Below are 18,988 nucleotides of genomic sequence, written 5' to 3'. Positions count from 1 at the left end.
TGACAAAAATAAGAATAAATTAAATTTCTTTATTACTTTTTATTCAATTTATTACTTTACTATTTCTAATAAATTTATTTAATATTTAATACACTAGTTAAAACACAAAAGATTTTGTTATTTTTAATAGTATATTATTGACCAATTTAATCAATAAGAATTTTATCATTTTAATCAAAATATTTTTATATTTAATTGTGTATCATGACTTTAAACATGCGATTCGAAATTTTATTGTAATTTGGCGTAAGAAAAGGAACATGATATATCTATGGACCAATGCCAAATGTATGTATACGTATACGTATATGTACATATTTCGTGCCATGTGTGCAAGAGTGTTATATTTACATTTATCCAATGCACCTGTATAAAGAAACAATATGAAATATTTAATATTCTTTTTCATTTATTTTTTCAATGCCAAACATATATATATATATATATATACATATATAAATATATATATTTTAATATATAAAAAACGAATTTATCTATACACATCTATACACATAACCTTTTTCTGTTTTTTCTTGACATCGAATAAATGGTAATTGCGAGCTACACATAGTATACGTATAACGTTGAACGTGCCTGTCAGAATTACGCAAGATCACTTTCAATTTTATTATTCCTATATTTGAAACTGCTCTTGCGTTTCGTTATAATTTAAGTGGAATATTTTTACGTGAAGACTTAAATCTTTAATATTAAAAAAGAAAAAAAAGATCGTTCAAGAAATAACGAATAAAAAATATTTCATAAAATGATCGTATCAATTATAATATTTTTTAAATATCTATTAAATGTTCTGTGCGAAAATAATATTTCGATAATTTAAAAATTATATTTGTATATATACATATTTTTTTGTAATGACAACACTTTATAAACTGGAGCTATACGAAAACATTTCACGAAACGTTATGCAACGATACTACGTATTATGCCTAAGCTAAACTTAATTTCATAGTTTTAGATATTTATCTTTTTTAAAATATTCATATATATTATCAAACAATATGGAATATTTTAATAATACATGCAATATATAATGAACTTTTTAATACATTATTTTGTAAAATTTTATTACAAAACTTGGATTTTTTATTTTAAAAATTTCATTCTGTATGGATAAATATGATAAGAGTATTATATTTTAATAAAGAAAATTTTACTAATATTAATAATAAAAAAATATTAATAAAATATTTTGTATTATTTTTTATAGTAAAAAATAAAAAATATTTAATTCACAAACAAAATAGAAGTTAATTGAATATATATCTATATGTCATAATATCAAATATAAAAATAAAATAAAAAACAAAAAAAACTTAACAGATTAAAAATAATAAATTTTATAGAAATAGAATGTTATACTAATTTAATTATAATTGATGTAAAAATTTATATGAATAAACATTTAAAAATTAAATTATGATGAATCATTTAACTTAATTTGATTACTTAAGTATCTTAAATTATTTGTAAAATTTATATGCGAAAAAATTTGGATGAATTATTATTAAAATAATATTTATAATTCATATTACGATGAACTTTATTTTGGTTTGTGTAAACAATTTTTTCAAAATTTGTTATTTTAGAATCTATCAATATTTTTCAGAGTATATATAAAAGAGAATTTATTTTAATGGCATTCTTTAAGAAGTAAACATATTGACGCCGTAAAGGTAGGTATGTAAGATATTAGTTATAGCAATTATCATAAAAAAAAATTCTCCTAACTTCACCCACATACCTGACTGCAATAATACTTGCCCAAATAAAACTAGTCAAACAGGTAACAACTAAATGGGAAATTGATGTACGAAAGAGACTGTAAACAATGACTTATATTGCTTTGTATAAAATTTCTTCGAATAGATATAATTTCGATGAAAGAATCCTTTGTATTGTTAGAAATATTTACATTTCTTTTAAAACTAAAAATATTATCATTTTTTTCAAAAGTTTATAAATATATTTATTATTACAGTATTATTTTCATGTTTTTATGAAAACAAATGGATTATATTTATAAAAAAAATTGCTTTTTGCTAAGAAATTAAACATGAAATATAGTTATTGAAATTAATAGTAATTCTTCAAAAATGTTTCAAAATATGATGCAACATAAAAACATTTAGAATATTATTACTTGCAAGTAATTCAATTTTCTGTTAGAAAAATTTAATAATACTAAGTTAATAATCTTCGAAACAGTTAAACATTAAAACATTAAGTTAATTTAAAACTACAATCTTCGAACAGATGTACACCGTCAATTAGGAAGTATCAGGAACTCTTATGTGGGTCAATGGTCCACGGGAATATGAAAGTATGTCTTATAGCAGTATAATAATTATGATGTAGCAAAGATAGTATGTTTCGAAAGAGTAAAATATTGAAGTAAAATATCTAAAATTTATCGTGCCATTAAAAAAGAAATAAAAGTAATAAGATGAATCCTTATCGTGTACTTTTATTTTTTATAAATACATGTTATAGAATATTGGACAAATAAAAAAACCGTTGCCGTTTATAATTGAATTATTTTAAAAATTTATGCTTACAAAATTGAAGATGAAATTGCTATTTTTTTAAATAAGATACTCATATTCAAATGAAAGGATTAACCTTTTCAGAATAAAAATGTACTTGACGTCAATAAGAATGCGTATAGAATAATTTTGTAATTTGCTTAGTATTTTTATATAGAATTGATTATATTTAAAATTTTTCTATATGTGAGATTTAGCATTTGTTTGTTCTTTTGTACGAGTATACGATAATTATATTTAAAAAATTATCAAAAATTAAGTGACGAAACTAAGAAAAATACTAATAAATATGGAAAAAAAATAAATATAATAAAAACTGCAAAAAAATAACATTTTTACTATTATATAAAATTTAATTAAAGTATTTTTTATTTTCATTTACAGTATATATTAGATATTAGATAATTCGACAATATATTGTTTTTTGTAAAAAATTTATGTAAAATTTATATAACTTTAATCACGTAAGCAAAGTATTAATAGTATCCACACAAAAGTTTTATAGTATATAAACATTGGTTAAATGTTGATACTCGATAATCGATTATTAATACACGTTACATATAGAGATACTGTATCGTACAGTATCGTACAATACAATAATGTTTTATATTACACTGACATCATGTAAATGTAGTAAAATAATAGGATAACGACAATAAAATTCAATGTTTATATAATTAATCATATACATACAAGAAACTAATTTGTACTGTTTCCTATCTCAAAATAAAATTCGAAAAATAAACCGGATAATTATTTTGTCATTTATATCAATATATTTCTCCAAGAATGTATTTTTTTTTTTAAGTGATTATAATATCATTGTATGATCATTATGATTCTATAAACAACACTAAGTTTATACTATATATTAATTATTGTTATTTAATGAAAGAATATATTTTGAGTTTTGAATTTTAGCATAGTAATTGTTGAAAAATATTATATTAAGAATTGTAAAATGATACACATATTTACTATGACATAAAGAAATAAGAGCTATATCGAGAACATAGTGCACAATCTATCCATAATTATTTTTCACATTTTTCCGACATTTATTAATATTTTTTAATATTGACTTAATAATAAATGTATCCATATTATAAAACATGATTATTTATATGGATAGTGGTAATATTATCCGTATCTACGTATAATATGGCAAATATACATAAAATCGAACAACTGGTTTGTTCTTGATTTCATAATATTACATGCTATACATGAATTTTGTATGTGTAAATTTATTATACATCATATATATTTTTTTAAATGATATATAATATATAATAATAATTTAAAATATCAATCATATATTTAAATATAATATAATATAATTGTAACATAAATTGATTACTTATGTGTCATAATTATTTTTTTTTATTTTATATTCTTTACTATGACAATAATGTATTGTAATATTGATATAAAATGATTTAGATTTTATAAAAAAAAAAAATCAAGTTAAAGCTCTAAACTCAAACAACATTGAAAATTTTTCGTTTATGTTAAGAAAGTATGAGATTTATAAATCTAAATCTCTTATCTCTGATTCATTATTTGAATAATAGAATAATAGAAAGAAAATCTTTCAAAATAATTATCAATATCTTTTATATTTTTAAAAAATCATAGATTAATTATACTAAATTTAAAAAATTATTTAAAAAATGTATAAATTTTTAAATACTCTATATATAAAAAATTTATATATGAAAAAATATATGAAAAATTGTTTATGAAGATTTAAATAAGTGTAATTAAAATTAACCTATATATTTATAAAAATATTACTGATAATTTTCTATCAGATGTTTAAATGTAGATATGATAGTATTTAAAAAATTATAATATTTTTAATAACAGAAATCGCAATGAACGACAATTCAAATATCCAAGCACATATTAATGAATGTAAAAAATATATATATATATCTTAAAAAAAAGTTGTGATAACGTGTTGTGAATATAAGCAAAAGAGACGAATAAGTATAATATCACATATACATCTTTACTAGACTGTATGTAAGCTCATATTACGCACACACTAGTACAGTGACGTTTGCGTATTGCAAACATGTCTTCCGTACATTGATTATATTCCCACCATTTTATATATAATCAACTTCATATATTTTAATATATATAATAAACTGGAATATTATATTTATATTAGATATGTAAAATATAAGTAATATTGACAAATTTCAGAGACTAATAAAAATATATTCTAGAATTATAAATGCAATATTAATTAAAGAAAAAAAAAAGGACAAAATTATTTTGGCGCTTTGTACAGAATATACATTTCGTTAATGATTTGCCATACAGAATAAAAACGGATACTTAAACGATGTTTAAAAGACGCTTATGTGTAAACATACTATGCATAACAGTCACTTTTTCTTCTTTCAATATTAATAAACTCGATTACTACAAATAATGTAAACGATTTAATGATAAATGCACTGAATTCATATTATCATATAAAATAGAACCTGAATACATCATTATCGATCATGCATATGACTTTAATAGAATAGAGAATTGGATGTGAGCGGGAAATCAAAAGCACTATAATATATTGTAAACTACGTCATGGATAACAAACTAATGACTAAAACTCCTTCTTATTTTTTCCAAATTTTCCAATCGCACTATAATTATTATCATAATTTAAACATTAAACATCAAATTATATGTTATAAAACTATGACGACTACTATAGTACAAGATCCCATATATGCCAATGCATGGCGCAAGTAGCCAAACAGAGACTGAACATACGCGGGTTATAGCCTTGACGGTTGATTTATGACGAAACACTCATGACATAGGCCACGCCACATTTTACATTATAAATCTAGAGTATCTATGTTTTCACGACAGCAAAAATTGTCACACGGTATTTCTTCACATATCTATATATAATGATAACAAAGTGCACGAGAACCTTCCTGCTAAACACATCTCTGGGCAGCCATTTGCTATGACGGCTGGTAGAAATAAAAGGTATATGCACAGTATGCAACACAGTAGCACTTCACTAAATAATTGCTCGTATTACGTGTATCATACTATGATGATAGCTTATTAATCAATTATTGGTCGCTGAAATCTGTCAACACTCGAAAAGAAAAATATTTGGATTTTTCTTACCTGAACGATCCTCTACAGCTAAAAGGATTCTCAGCTTCGAATATCGCGACCCCACGCCACTTGTGCGGCATATGAAAGTGTATAGGGAAAATCTGTATTACCATTGGCTTATTTCAGATAAGCCGCAAAAAGTAAGCCAATCAGCATCAACCTTTTATGTTTTGAAGCGTTTCTTTTTACCCCCCCAATAAAATGTCTGCTAGTGGAAAGGGCGGGAAAAATCATGCGTGGAAAACCGTCTACACTGTATCATTTGTTTCATATTAAACAATATTTCTTTTTATCATACTGAATAAATGTATTTTTAATGATAAAATGTGTTGAATATATTTAGTTAGAATAATAACATCTTTTGATAAATAAATATTTTAAATTATTAAGGTTAGAATTTATTATTATTGTAGATGGCACTAGGCTCCAAAAGCTAAATATTAAGGCGCAAATTACAGTACCGCCAACGTGATGCATACAATATTCATATGTATATATATATATATATATATATATATATATATATTTCTTTTATATACAACAAAATATATATATATATATGTATATATACATACAATATATATTTCTAATTGATGAATTATTTTCTTTTATTTTCTATATATTATGGAACAGTTAAATAAAAAAAATGTGTTTTATTACATATTTTTAAGCATTACTTAATAATCTTTGACATAAAAAAATAATTATGCATTACTATTTTTATTATAAGTAAATAATATTTATAAAAAATATTTATGTTCATTTTAAAATAAATATAATATTCTATTTTTTTTTTTAATTATATTTATCATATTTTACTAAGAGAAGAATTAAAATACTATAATAATAAAAATTTATAAATACGTTATATAAATGAGAAAAGGAAGGAGAGAGAGAAGGGAAGAGAGAGAGAGGGAGAGAGAAAGATTTATAATATAAAATATTATAAAATAATTGAAAATTGTACATTATATTTAACGTATATTCTGAAATATCTATAAATTTTATTAATCTTAATATAATAACAATTATAATAATTTTTAAAATAATATGCCAATTTGTTCATAACAAATAGCTTTTACTATGAATATATTATTTTCATTCATGTACATTTTTATATGTATATTTAATATAATTGTTAATTTTATTTTATAATAAACAACATATAAAGAGAAAAAAACTAGAGTTCATTAATTCTAGAATTTTTTGTATATAGTTTTTTTTATAACATATTATTTATTATTTATCATATTGTTTATATTTTGTATTTTATAACATTAAAAATTAAAAATATCAAATAATATTAAAAAATATAGAAAATTTTAAAAAATACGTATAATAAATTTGATAATAAATTAAATAAAAAATTAAATAATTATAATAAAAAAAATAATACAACAAAATATTCTAATTAATCAGCTTATGTTTTATATATATATATATATGTATGTATATATATATATTTATTTATCTTCTATCAGTAGCAAAATATAAAGTTGGTAGAATTGAATTTTACTAAACAGGCATTTCTCAAAGTTAAGCCATATCGTTTATGTATATATGCACGTAATATATAAATATATACATATATACATATTTACATTATGCGTATATATACATACATATCTTCAAACAGTATTGTACGAGTCAATGTAGATGTGTAAATAATAAAACGCGGTGAAGTGCTGTAGCAGAGAACTTTAAAGAAATTTGTAGAAACATAAACGTATTGCGAGGAGACAGTAGTGTTAAATGTTTGTCTTGTAACAAAATTTTTAAAATATTTACAGCAATATATACATAAAATCAACTCGTATGTTAAATTGTTTGAGAGAAAGAAAGTGAAATGTTATACGACATCGTTTAACATTGAAGTCTTCGTAATACGCAAACTCTAATATTTAAATTATTGATTTCTTGTTTGAATCTTTACATTATATAAAAATTTTTTTGTACTGGCAATTGAAATATAAATTTCTTTGAAGAATTATCAATAACAAATGAAATTCAACGAAAAATTATGAGTGTGAAAAGTAGACATCATCGAGTATATTTTACTTTCAGTCACGCTGTTTTTTGACGCAAAAACATACATCAAAAGATATCGAGGTTGTTAAAGTTCTAAATACTCTTCATACCGATTTAGTTGATGTTAAGAATAAAAAAAAATGAATGGATTCAGTACCGGTGAAGAAGATTCCAGAGGAGCTGCTGATCAAATTTGTTGCCTTGTAGATGAGGGTGAACGATGTACTCGACCAGCTGGCAACGCTTCTTATAGTAAACGTATTCAAAAAACTGTAACTCAACGACGATTAAAACTTAATCTTGATCAAGTGGTAAGATGATAATAAAATAAAAAAATTATATTAACATATATATATTTATCATTTTTTTTAGGTTTATTTTGAAATTTTTTCTTCTTTGATTTTATATGTTGTATATCATTCGTATTTTTTATAAAATAATAAATATGATTTTAGTAAATTCAGTAGTTTAGTAGTTCATAATTGATTTTCTAAAATTCTTTGGAATCTTAAAATAATTAGAGTTATTAAATATGTTACAAAGTCATATTGATATAAATATTTATTAAATTTTGATAATATATCCATATAATAAAATGTATAATTTAAATCACATATATACATATTTTAAATTAATCAATATTTCAAAATAAAAATAATTTAATGTTTTTGTATTTATTTTATATTTTTATTTTATTAATATTTCTTTAATTTTTTTTTGTAACTTTTCATACAAATAATTCATTTTAAAAAAGATTTTTAAATACAAATCTTATACATAATCAAGGGATAATAATATGCTATTATATATATCATTTATCATTAGGCACGTCATATATACATTTGTGATTATCATAAACAAGTAATACAATGTGCAAGATCTAAACAACAACAACAACGTAGACGCAAGGATTCAGAGGAAGATTCAGGTGAGACAGATAATGATCTACCTGAAGTTGATCTTTTTCAATTACAAGTTGGCACATTAAGACGGTATAAAAGACATTATAAAGTTTCCACACGTCCAGGTTTAAATAAAGCTCAATTAGCTGATGTAAGTATATTATTATACAAAATATATATTAAAGATATATATTTAAATATATATTTATAAAAAGAAATTATGCATATTACATATTTCATTAAATAATATAAATAATAATTAAATAATAATTCATATAATATGTTATTAATGATAAGCAAAATTATGATATATATATATAAAGTATATACTTTCTTTTCAGACACTTATGAAGCATTTTAAAACCATCCCTGTAATTGAAAAAGAAGCATTAAGTTTTTTTATTTATACAGTAAAAACTAATGCTAATAAATTGGATCAAAAAAATGGTTTAAGTAACGATACTACATAGCCTAGGCCTCATTTCAGTTTTGTTATTGTAATAATATTTTATTAGTAAGATCAAAAATATATGTATGGATTTTTACTTGTTAATAGGAATAGGTATTTTATAAGAATAATGTATAAAATACATTAAGAAAAAAATATATATATAATATATATTAAAATATTGTTTATTTACTGTGTTCTTTTTATAAAATAAACTTTTATACAATTTTGTTCAAAAAAGATATTTTACTATAGAAAGAACATTTTTTGAAATATTTTGAACACAGAAATTTTGTACAAAAATTTTTTATTCGTATTTTGATAATACAAATTCATTTGAAATGATGACATTTACAAATTCATTTGAAAACAAGTAATAAAAATTTGTAATGATATAAAACTTTGACTACACTCACTGAAGTCTTTTATTATTTAATAAAAATGTATATTATATTTTTATATATTATTTTTTCAGTCATTGCATTAAATCTTCTTTATTTAACATTTCAATAGTTTCTTCTTCACTACTTTCATTTATCTCTGAAACAGTAACAATTGATCAATTAATTATTTACTAAAAAAAAAAAAAGTATAATATGTATAATAAATAATAATATAATAATAATATATAATAAATAAAGTATATAAAGTATAATAATATATAAAGTACCTATATTGTCTATAATTTTATTTTCTTCTTTTTTTATTTCATCAGTGATTTCAATATCACTTACTTCTCCTTCTGAAGATTCTGATACATTCCATGTATTAGGTCCACCTTCACCAAATGATGTACTCTATAAAAATAATTTTAAAATGTTGATTTATGTTAATATTTAATTACATTTTGTAACTAAATGAATATTTACTGTATCTGTTATTAATTCAGCAGAACCTTCTCCAGGTTTTAAAATTGTACAATTCTCAGTAATCTCTTTTTCCATGTTAACTTAAAATAAATATAATAAATATTAAAATAAATATAATTGTTGTTATTTAAATATAAATATAATTAATAAATGATTATTGAAACAATTGTTTCCTATTAAAAATCAAAAAATTATTTACCATCAGATTCCAATTTTTCTATCTCATCCCATTTACGTAATTTGATACTAATACATTCTCTATTCATTGTAGTCAATTTTTTAGTTGTTATACATTCTTTAAAACGATTTATATTTCGATTATCTTTTTTATACCTAAATATGTTTTTAAAATGAAAATAATTTAATATTTATAATAATTTAACATATATTTTTAACATTTATACAAAATAATAAATAAATATTTCACCTTGCATTTATATCACTAAAGACTGTTTCTTTAATCTGCTGCACTAATTGAACAGCATAATTTGTTGCATAACTGGAAACTGCTGATATTACGTCTTCTACAGTCATAGTTTTTGTTAAATAATTAAAATGTAAACTACAAAGTTCTCTATATGAATTTATACCAAGAGTAAGTTGAGCTACTCCAATTCTTTCTTCTAGATATGTTGGATCCATAACTGTATTTCCACTAAAAATAAAAATAAAAATAAATATAATTTTATGAAAAATTTTCATTCATATTAACATATTTTCATTGAATATATATGGAATTAAATAATTAACCTTTCAAATGTTATAAATGAGACGCATACAGGATAATGGTATAATGTTAAAGGTAAAGGATCCTTTTCAGAAAATGGATGAACAATAATATCTTCACCATTTGAAGTTACATCAGGTCTATGAAAATGTGAGAGAGCAGCTAATGTTGCAATGGAAGCACAATCAATTAAATTTCCATCATGATTAATAACGTTAATATCAACTCTCAAATTCCATACCTATATTAATTATTAATATTTAATAATATTTAATTCTTCATATAATTTATTATATATTATAATTACAAGAGTTTCAATAATTATATAATAAAAATTGTATTTAAAACTATATATAATAACTATATATTTTTATTTATATATTAATATATATATTTATATATATATAATTTAAAAAAATATATTTTACCTTTTTATCAGCTATAATACACAAAGATTCTAGATCTATACATTTGGAATCTTGATAACATTTTTCAAGTTGTCTGCTAATTAATATTGAAATTTCAGATTGTCTACCACTATCGAAATGTTGTGCAGCCATTGGATTAAGTTCAACATTTATATGTAACATTCCTTCATTAGGACGAGAAGTCTTCGGTTGTTGAATATCACAAGTTACTTGTGCTATAACTCTGAAATAAATTTGTTATTTTATATTATTTTATAATGTTAATATTTTTTTAATATCTAAATAATAAAACATTTATATATATATAAATTAAATATATAATTTATAATTAATATTTATTGATCAATATCAATATAGAAAATATAAAATATCAAATATAGAAAAATTTTTATGTGTAAAAAAATAAATTTGAAATATTAGTTATAATATTTTTAAGAAATTGTCATATATTAAATTAATATTAATTTTACCTCGTTTGACCAAGCAAAACCATACAACTACCCCAATTAGATGCAAAATAAATTTTAACAGGTCGTGCTTCCAATAAACTTCTACCATCTAATCGCTAAAACATATTTTAATAAACTTTTAATTTTTATTTTATAAACTAAAATTTATTTTACTTATTACACATTATTTTATAAAGTAAAATATGATTACATACTATTCCTTGTTCGACTGATTTATTTACAAAATTTTTTTCACAATTTGATAATAGAATTTCCTTCATGATTTAAAATATCTATTTACATATAAAGATATATGTAGATTTTAAAAAAATATAACCTTTAATTCAAATAATGATATAATGATTATTATATAAATTTTATATTTTATTATTTTATCACTATAGAACTGTTTATGATTATTTATAATATAAATTAATTTTCTTTTTCATGTTAATATTATTATAAATAAAAGATAAATATTTTTAAACAGTATTTCATTTCGTATCCTATTTCATTTTTTATCATCGACATTTATTATGATAACGTAAATTTATTAATCGATATTTTCGAGATAATCGATTTAGAAATAGATTATGTATGAGTATTATTTTATCATTATGAAAAGTAATAATGGAAAATAATAGAGTAATTAAAATTAATTAAAAAAATTTTAAACTATTAATTTTATTTATAAATTTATTTATAAATTAAATCAAATTTATTATTACAATATATAAGAAATATAATTTTTATTAAAATTTTTATTAAAATTATATATCTATTATTAATTTAAGTTTAAAAATTATATATAATTATTTTTACAATTTTTTTGTAATTTTTATATTTTTTTAAATAATTATCTTAAATAATGAGAATTAATGTTTAAATATTTCATTCAATTAGAATATAAATAAGCATATATTAAATTAATTTTCGTTCTTATAATATATAATTTCTTCCAATCGATATTGTCGAAAATATAATATATATTGATAACATTTGACATCATCATGCAACATATGAACATCCCTTAATATTTCTTATTAAAAAATTGTTTTTTTTGATTCTTTTTAAATTTTAATGTGATTTTACTAATTAGAATCGAAATACTGAAATAAAATATTTAATAACAAAATAATAACTTCAAGATATTATAAAAGTAAATAATATTAAAGAATTGATGTATTAGTTACGCGCTCGCGCGTATTATATATATATATATATATATATATTATATATATATATATATATATGTACACCACACAAGTGGCCATGCCCGGTCATATCTGCTTCAATCAGCTTAGTTTATACGATCTGTTTTTAACATTGAGTCTTGTCGTCAATAATCCGAATTCTATGATTCAATAACTGACGAATATTGTATCTGTGAATTTTTAAAACTTCACATAATCTTAATTTTAGTGTTTGGTAAAAGTTGTATTTAGATATCATACGTTTCGTATATAATGCTGATCACGGTACGCGTGATACGTACGGATAGATACATATAGATAGGGTCGATCTGTGGAATGGATGCTTAATAAGTTACGTTTCGTGTTGCTTATAATCATTTTTCTCGAAATCTTTTATAACGTTTGCTTTTAGTTATTGTTGGTAAGTTATATTACCTTTTAAAAAACATATCTAATTTTATTTTGACTTCTATTGACTACTTTTTCATTTTTCTCGATAATGCATCGTAAGATAGCTTTTATATTGTTGTTGTAGTAGCGATTGCCTTTGTACGTCATCTGTAGGTAAATATCTGTTACATTTATCTTTCTTTCGTTACTTGTATGTCTTTAATATTTCCAAATATTTCATTGTTTTCTTTTTTTTTTCGTTAATGATATTTTTTTCTTTTTTTAATGTTTTATATTCTTAATATTTTGTTTTTCAAAAAGGTATGTGTGTTACGTTAATGTATACCATCTTTTGATTGACTTAATGAAAAGTTTCGGTGTTTATATGTTTGTGTAGAATTTTTTGACAAATTAATAATTATAAAAAATATATAAATTTACATAAAATATAATTTTAATACATGAGAGGTATTCTATATTTAAATAATAAAAATCAAATATTTGTAAAATGTAAAATTGTTTTCTTAACACTGTAAATTATATAAACAAATACTGAAAATTTAAAAATAAATTACATACATTTGTGTTAAAATATATAATTTATTAATCAATATTAAAAAATTAGAATCGAATTATAAATTTATATTATTTGTATTACTTATTGTTTTGCTAGGAAAAAAAATATGTATTATATTTATTATATAGTTCACATTATTTTAGAGAATTTTATATATTTTTATATTTCTGCAGAACTTGAAACAATTATCAATGATGCTTTATTAAGGTCATGACAACAATTTGTTATGTGCTTTCTATAAATTATATTTGTGGTAAGTAATTAATATCTTATCATTATTATAAACTTTTATCTAAATGCTTAATATATATTATTATTATTAAAAATTGATATAAAAATATATATTTTATTTTATATATCATTAAAAATAAAGAAATAATTATAGTTGATTTATAAATTATATCGTATATTTATCTGATTTATTATCTTACATTTTACATATTTTTTTTATCAAATTTCAATTTTTTTACATTAATTAAAATTTAAAGTAATGAATAAAAAATAATAAAATAAAAAATAAATAAAATAAAAAATAAATAAAATAAAAAATAATAAAAATATATACAATATTATGTGTAGATTATTGTGGTTTTGGATAAATCATTCATTTCTTGGTCAAAACATTATAAAGAATTTCATACAATTATGGAATCAAATGATAGGAAAAATGTTTACCTTACAAAAACGGGTGATAATTCTTTGAATTCTGGAATGAGAGACACAATGATTGTTGGTCAGACAAATATGACACAAGGTGAACAATTTATTTAATATATTTTAAAACTTTTATTAAATATTCATATAAATAATATAAATTTAAATAATATTAATATAAAATTATAATATTAATCAAAAAACATACAATTATCTTATAAATATATTAATTAATTGTTTAATTATTAGAATGTGGTGAACCTGTAATGAAACCTGGAAATGTATCTAGTGTTTCAAATAATCAAGCAAAGTGGTCTAATACACAAAGTAAAAATTTTATAATTAATGCAGTTCCAGTAAAAAATGAAGTAAATATTAAATATAAAATAACATCAATAATAATTTATATAATGTACATTTAAAATACATATTAATGAAATTATATTATATTTTTAGATTGTTCATCTTGAAGATGGAGCACATTGCAATAAGAAAATGTATTATTATGATAGACATTATACTGGCCATGAAGAAACAGAGAGACCAACACGTAGAGGAACAAAAAGATATAGAGATAAAGATGCACCTAAAAGAGCATTGTATGTTGTATTTGTATATTGATTAATATTTTGATAGTTTATAATATTTTGTTTATAAATTTTATTTTAGGTCTGCCTTTTTCTATTTTTGTCAAGAATTACGTGGAAAAATGAGAGAATTACATCCAGAAATGGGAGTAGGTGACATTGCCAAAGAGTTGGGTAAATTATGGATGAGTACAGACCTTCAAACTAAATCAAAGTATATGGCAATAGCAGAAGAAGATAGAGCCAGATATGAAAGAGTAAATAATTTATTAAATTATTTTATTAATTAATTTTTTTATTAATTAAAAAATAAAATTATTAATTTTTTATTTTTTAAGGAAATTATTGCATATAATAAAAGAGTAAAAAACTATGACCCTGAAGAAGTTGGACCTGTATAAGTTTTTAAGTCTATTAAAAAAGAAGGGACAATGTATTTTGCCCTAAGACAAGCACTCGCCAATTAAAAATGTATAACAATTTTACTAATAGTTTAGTATTGTCAATTGTTGTATATATTATGTACACTATTGGCATTAACAAATCTGAAAAAAAATTATAAGCTACCATATTTGGTTATAATTATTTTTCAAATAGTATTTGAAAGCAATTATTCTACATTTATTTTGTAATTGGATATTATTTTTTGTGAATAAGGTGTGCTAATATATTTACAAATGATACCTAATACAAGTAATAATATTAATATCAATAGTAATAATAATAAAAATGATAATGAAAAGTATGATGCTGGTAATAATAATAATAATAATATTATTATTATTATTAAAAAATAATAATGATAATCTATATTGCTATTAAATATGTTATACACAATTGAAGCACAATAGCAAATAAAAGTCAAGCAGAGTGAGCTTTGTACAGTGCACTTTTCTTGTCTAATTATGCATTATTCATGTTTATAATGATAAAATTAGATATCAGGGACTATTTATATCTAAAACCCTGTATAGAACACATATTCCATGTATTTTGTTCTTTTTCCAATAAAGATAAAATCATTTAAAGCATTTATAATCCTTAAATTCTTGTTTTATTTTTATACATTACTTTTCAAATTTTATTAAAATTATGAAAAGATATAATTAACATAATTTTTCATTAGAAACTAATTTATTTGATTATTTCACTCTTTTTTTGTAAAATTACACACCAATTTCCTTGATCATAATATACTTCATTTATTGTAATATTTGGTATTTCTAAACATAATTGCGATAATTCATTTTCTTCAAATACATGATAATATCTAAGAAAATTTCCCCCTCCTTTTCTTTTCCATGGAACAAGCATGTCATTGCAAATAAATTTTGTACGGTTTTCATGTATTGGTAATGTTACACCATATTCTGTTAACTTTTGTGTGCATGAAATATTATTTTCTTTTTTAGTTAAATTATATCGCAAATAAGCTGTTTGAGTAGAATCTTTTTCTTGTTCTTTTGCCCACACATAAATTAAACATTTTCCATTTGGTCTAAGAATTCTTGCTAATTCAAAAATTGCTTGTTTCCGTCGTTCATGAGTTGAAAGGTGATGAATTACAGCTATACATATTATTGCATCCATACTATTATCTTTATAGGGTAAATATAAACAATCACATAAGAATATTTCAAAATTTTTACTCCGACATATTTTCATCAAATTATAACTTCTATCACATCCAACCTATATTATTAAAAGTTCTATTTTATATACTATTACATTATATACAACTATAGAATGAATAATTCATACCTTAAATAAATGTTTATCTTGATAAAGATATTTACCATTTCCACATCCTACATCTAATAAAATATCACCTACTTTTAAAGATTGAAGAAATTTTGATACATTGGGCCATTGTTTATGTCTTGTTTCATCAAAATGATTTGAAATTTTATCATAAACCTATATGAAAATGCTTAAATTTATTCAATAACTTATTAAATATATTTATTAAATATAATCATATGATATGTGTAAAAGATATTTTATAATACATACACTATGTACATAAGAAGTTTCTATTCCTAGCGCTATTTTATTATCAATAATAGTAGTAGAATTATTTTGTTTTGTATCACAATATTCAGGAAAGTTACAACAACAATCACCCCTGTGAACTTTTCGAAATGTAAATGATACTCTTGTTCCCCGTGATTGAGTTGTTATTCCATTTGAAGTTTGTACTATATCATTATGTCTAGGACAAATTCCATGTGACCATGCATAACGAGCTTCTCCTGACATAATTAATAATGAACGTGGAGGTAAAAAAAGAGAAGCTTTTTCATTTTCCTTTTTAAAATTCATTATGCATGCTGAACCTAATGATAGTGATAATATACTATCCTCAAAAACACTATGTGTATCAATATGAGGTGGAATACCTTAATAAAATATAAAATATTATAATTTTAATTATATGAAAAGATTAATATTAATTATTAAAAGTTAAAATTTACCTTGACCAGGTAAATAATGATTAATTGTCAATTGATCATATTCATATGAAACATCATGATATTGCTTAAATAATGTTTGTAAAAATTGATAATTTTTAGGTATAGGTATAATAGGCTTATCCAGATCTACTTTATTTGTATCATATTGAAATTCATATCCAAAATGTTTAACTTTTCTATATTTTAAGTCAGATGATTCTAAAATTTAAATAAAAAACAAATTTATATTTAATAATTAAATTATTAAATTATTAATTATTTAATTTAATTTCTAACATAACATTTCTTTATATAAGAGCAATGAGATTTTTATTACCTTCATTATTCCAAGTAATTGTACTTAATAACATTTTTTCTTCTTCTTCAGTTATAAAATCTTCAATTAATTTAATACCAGAAGGTAGATTTAAAGACCATTCACAATAATTTAAATCAGGAACTAAAACAAAAATATAATATCAAATATTGAAAATCTTTGTATTTCTTTGTCTGTAGATGAACATATTTTCACTAATACTAAATTAAAATATATTCTATATATATTTTAATGTAAATTAAATACCTGATTCTGTAAATGTTGTATACAATGGTGTATTTTGTCCATTAATTTTAATATTACCATGAATTTTATTATGTATATTTATAGCATCTTCTATTGAATAAAATTTAATAAAACAATATGACTTATTTGGCAACATTATTAAATCATATTTATCAATAAATAGATTTATCATATCTTGTAATGTTTTTCTTTGTAATCCAGTTACTAATCCAGCATTACAAATCATTATATACTGCAATAAAGTAAAATGAAAAATATTTCCAATATTTTTATAAATAAGTCTCACAAATAAATATTAACCTGTGTAGGATTATTACAACATTTAATATTCATATCTCTAAGAAGCCTATGATATGCTCGTTTTTGTTTACGATAACTTTTTTTAGTTAATTTATCTTCCATTATTTTTTAATTTTTTTTTTATCAATTTATTAAATTAAATACAGGCAAAGTACAGAATAGATTAATCCTAATTAAATTTAGTTTTATATTCCGTGTATCGGAGAGAATAACACTTGCTTATATATCATTTTAATATCACTTTTAACATTATCGATTGAATAAAATATATCATAGAATATAATAAAATTCTAATATTAATGTATCCAAAAATATGTACATTAATTATAATTTCACATGTATGCAAATTATAAGTACACAATATATCTTGTAAATAATTTTCATTCTTGAAAAAATTATAGAAAATTTTTATATATTATCTCTTAGGTTATATTATTCTAATATAAAATCGAAATCTTTGATAACAAAAAATTTTAATCTGAATTTATAATTTTGTATCAGGAGAATAAAATTGAAAAAAAAATGATGTGCAAAATTTCTCTCGATTTAATACGAAATATAGGAATATAAAGTATTTTGCTGTATGTTTAACAAAAAAACAAATTAAAACTTAGATAGTAATGCTATCTCGTGGTTGGATATCTGAAGCTTCGACTTTTTATTAATATAGCAGAATA

At 20.9% G+C, this 18,988-nt stretch overlaps 4 protein-coding genes across 8 annotated transcripts; 2 read left to right on the top strand and 2 right to left on the bottom strand.

The window, feature by feature from the left end:
- Positions 1–7,369: 7,369 nt before the first annotated feature.
- On the top strand, positions 7,370–9,280 carry Sap30 (SIN3-associated polypeptide 30). Of its 2 annotated transcripts, XM_012490808.3 has the most exons (4): positions 7,370–7,477; positions 7,788–8,062; positions 8,577–8,804; positions 8,995–9,280. In XM_012490808.3, exons 2-4 carry the CDS (start codon positions 7,892–7,894, stop codon positions 9,121–9,123), a joined length of 528 nt encoding a protein of 175 aa, XP_012346262.1. In that variant the 5' UTR covers positions 7,370–7,477; positions 7,788–7,891; the 3' UTR covers positions 9,124–9,280. The 2 variants fall into 2 exon arrangements, with proteins under 2 accessions (XP_012346262.1, XP_012346261.1); XM_012490807.3 differs by lacking the exon at positions 7,370–7,477 and having other exon boundaries at positions 7,745–8,062.
- A 111-nt stretch (positions 9,281–9,391) lies between these two features.
- On the bottom strand, positions 9,392–12,609 carry Rrp45 (exosome complex component Rrp45). 2 transcript variants are annotated; one of them, XM_003696342.4, is made up of 9 exons: positions 11,790–12,609; positions 11,596–11,690; positions 11,126–11,348; positions 10,721–10,938; positions 10,398–10,625; positions 10,170–10,303; positions 9,971–10,050; positions 9,772–9,898; positions 9,392–9,641 (listed from the first exon to the last, which is right to left on the bottom strand). In XM_003696342.4, exons 1-9 carry the CDS (start codon positions 11,853–11,855, stop codon positions 9,577–9,579), a joined length of 1,236 nt encoding a protein of 411 aa, XP_003696390.2. In that variant the 5' UTR covers positions 11,856–12,609; the 3' UTR covers positions 9,392–9,576. The 2 variants fall into 2 exon arrangements, with proteins under 2 accessions (XP_003696390.2, XP_086761152.1); XM_086905026.1 differs by having other exon boundaries at positions 11,596–11,710; positions 11,790–12,266.
- Positions 12,610–12,809: 200 nt separating this feature from the next.
- LOC100871587 (high mobility group protein B1-like 1) lies at positions 12,810–16,021 on the top strand. Of its 3 annotated transcripts, none has more exons than XM_086905024.1 (8): positions 12,812–13,188; positions 13,303–13,331; positions 13,908–13,987; positions 14,314–14,488; positions 14,638–14,756; positions 14,845–14,987; positions 15,058–15,232; positions 15,314–16,021. In XM_086905024.1, the coding sequence occupies exons 4-8, from the start codon at positions 14,380–14,382 to the stop codon at positions 15,374–15,376; spliced, it is 609 nt and encodes a 202-aa protein (XP_086761150.1). In that variant the 5' UTR covers positions 12,812–13,188; positions 13,303–13,331; positions 13,908–13,987; positions 14,314–14,379; the 3' UTR covers positions 15,377–16,021. The 3 variants fall into 3 exon arrangements, with proteins under 3 accessions (XP_003696574.1, XP_086761150.1, XP_086761151.1); XM_086905025.1 differs by having other exon boundaries at positions 12,826–13,188; positions 13,283–13,331; XM_003696526.4 differs by lacking the exon at positions 13,303–13,331 and having other exon boundaries at positions 12,810–13,188.
- Positions 15,548–18,974, bottom strand: LOC100867174 (tRNA (carboxymethyluridine(34)-5-O)-methyltransferase alkbh8). Its single transcript, XM_003696341.4, has 7 exons — positions 18,312–18,974; positions 18,012–18,243; positions 17,766–17,888; positions 17,450–17,647; positions 16,989–17,374; positions 16,737–16,892; positions 15,548–16,667 (listed from the first exon to the last, which is right to left on the bottom strand). The coding sequence occupies exons 1-7, from the start codon at positions 18,411–18,413 to the stop codon at positions 16,110–16,112; spliced, it is 1,755 nt and encodes a 584-aa protein (XP_003696389.2). The 5' UTR covers positions 18,414–18,974; the 3' UTR covers positions 15,548–16,109.
- Positions 18,975–18,988: the final 14 nt, after the last annotated feature.

The sequence above is a fragment of the Apis florea genome, unplaced genomic scaffold (assembly GCF_048593485.1).
Source record: "Apis florea isolate Af1SG1 unplaced genomic scaffold, ASM4859348v1 contig_2350_pilon, whole genome shotgun sequence".
Classification (NCBI taxonomy): Eukaryota; Metazoa; Arthropoda; class Insecta; order Hymenoptera; family Apidae; genus Apis; species Apis florea.
The sequence above is the reverse complement of the archived record's forward strand: the minus strand, read 5'-3'. Positions and strand labels throughout refer to the sequence as shown.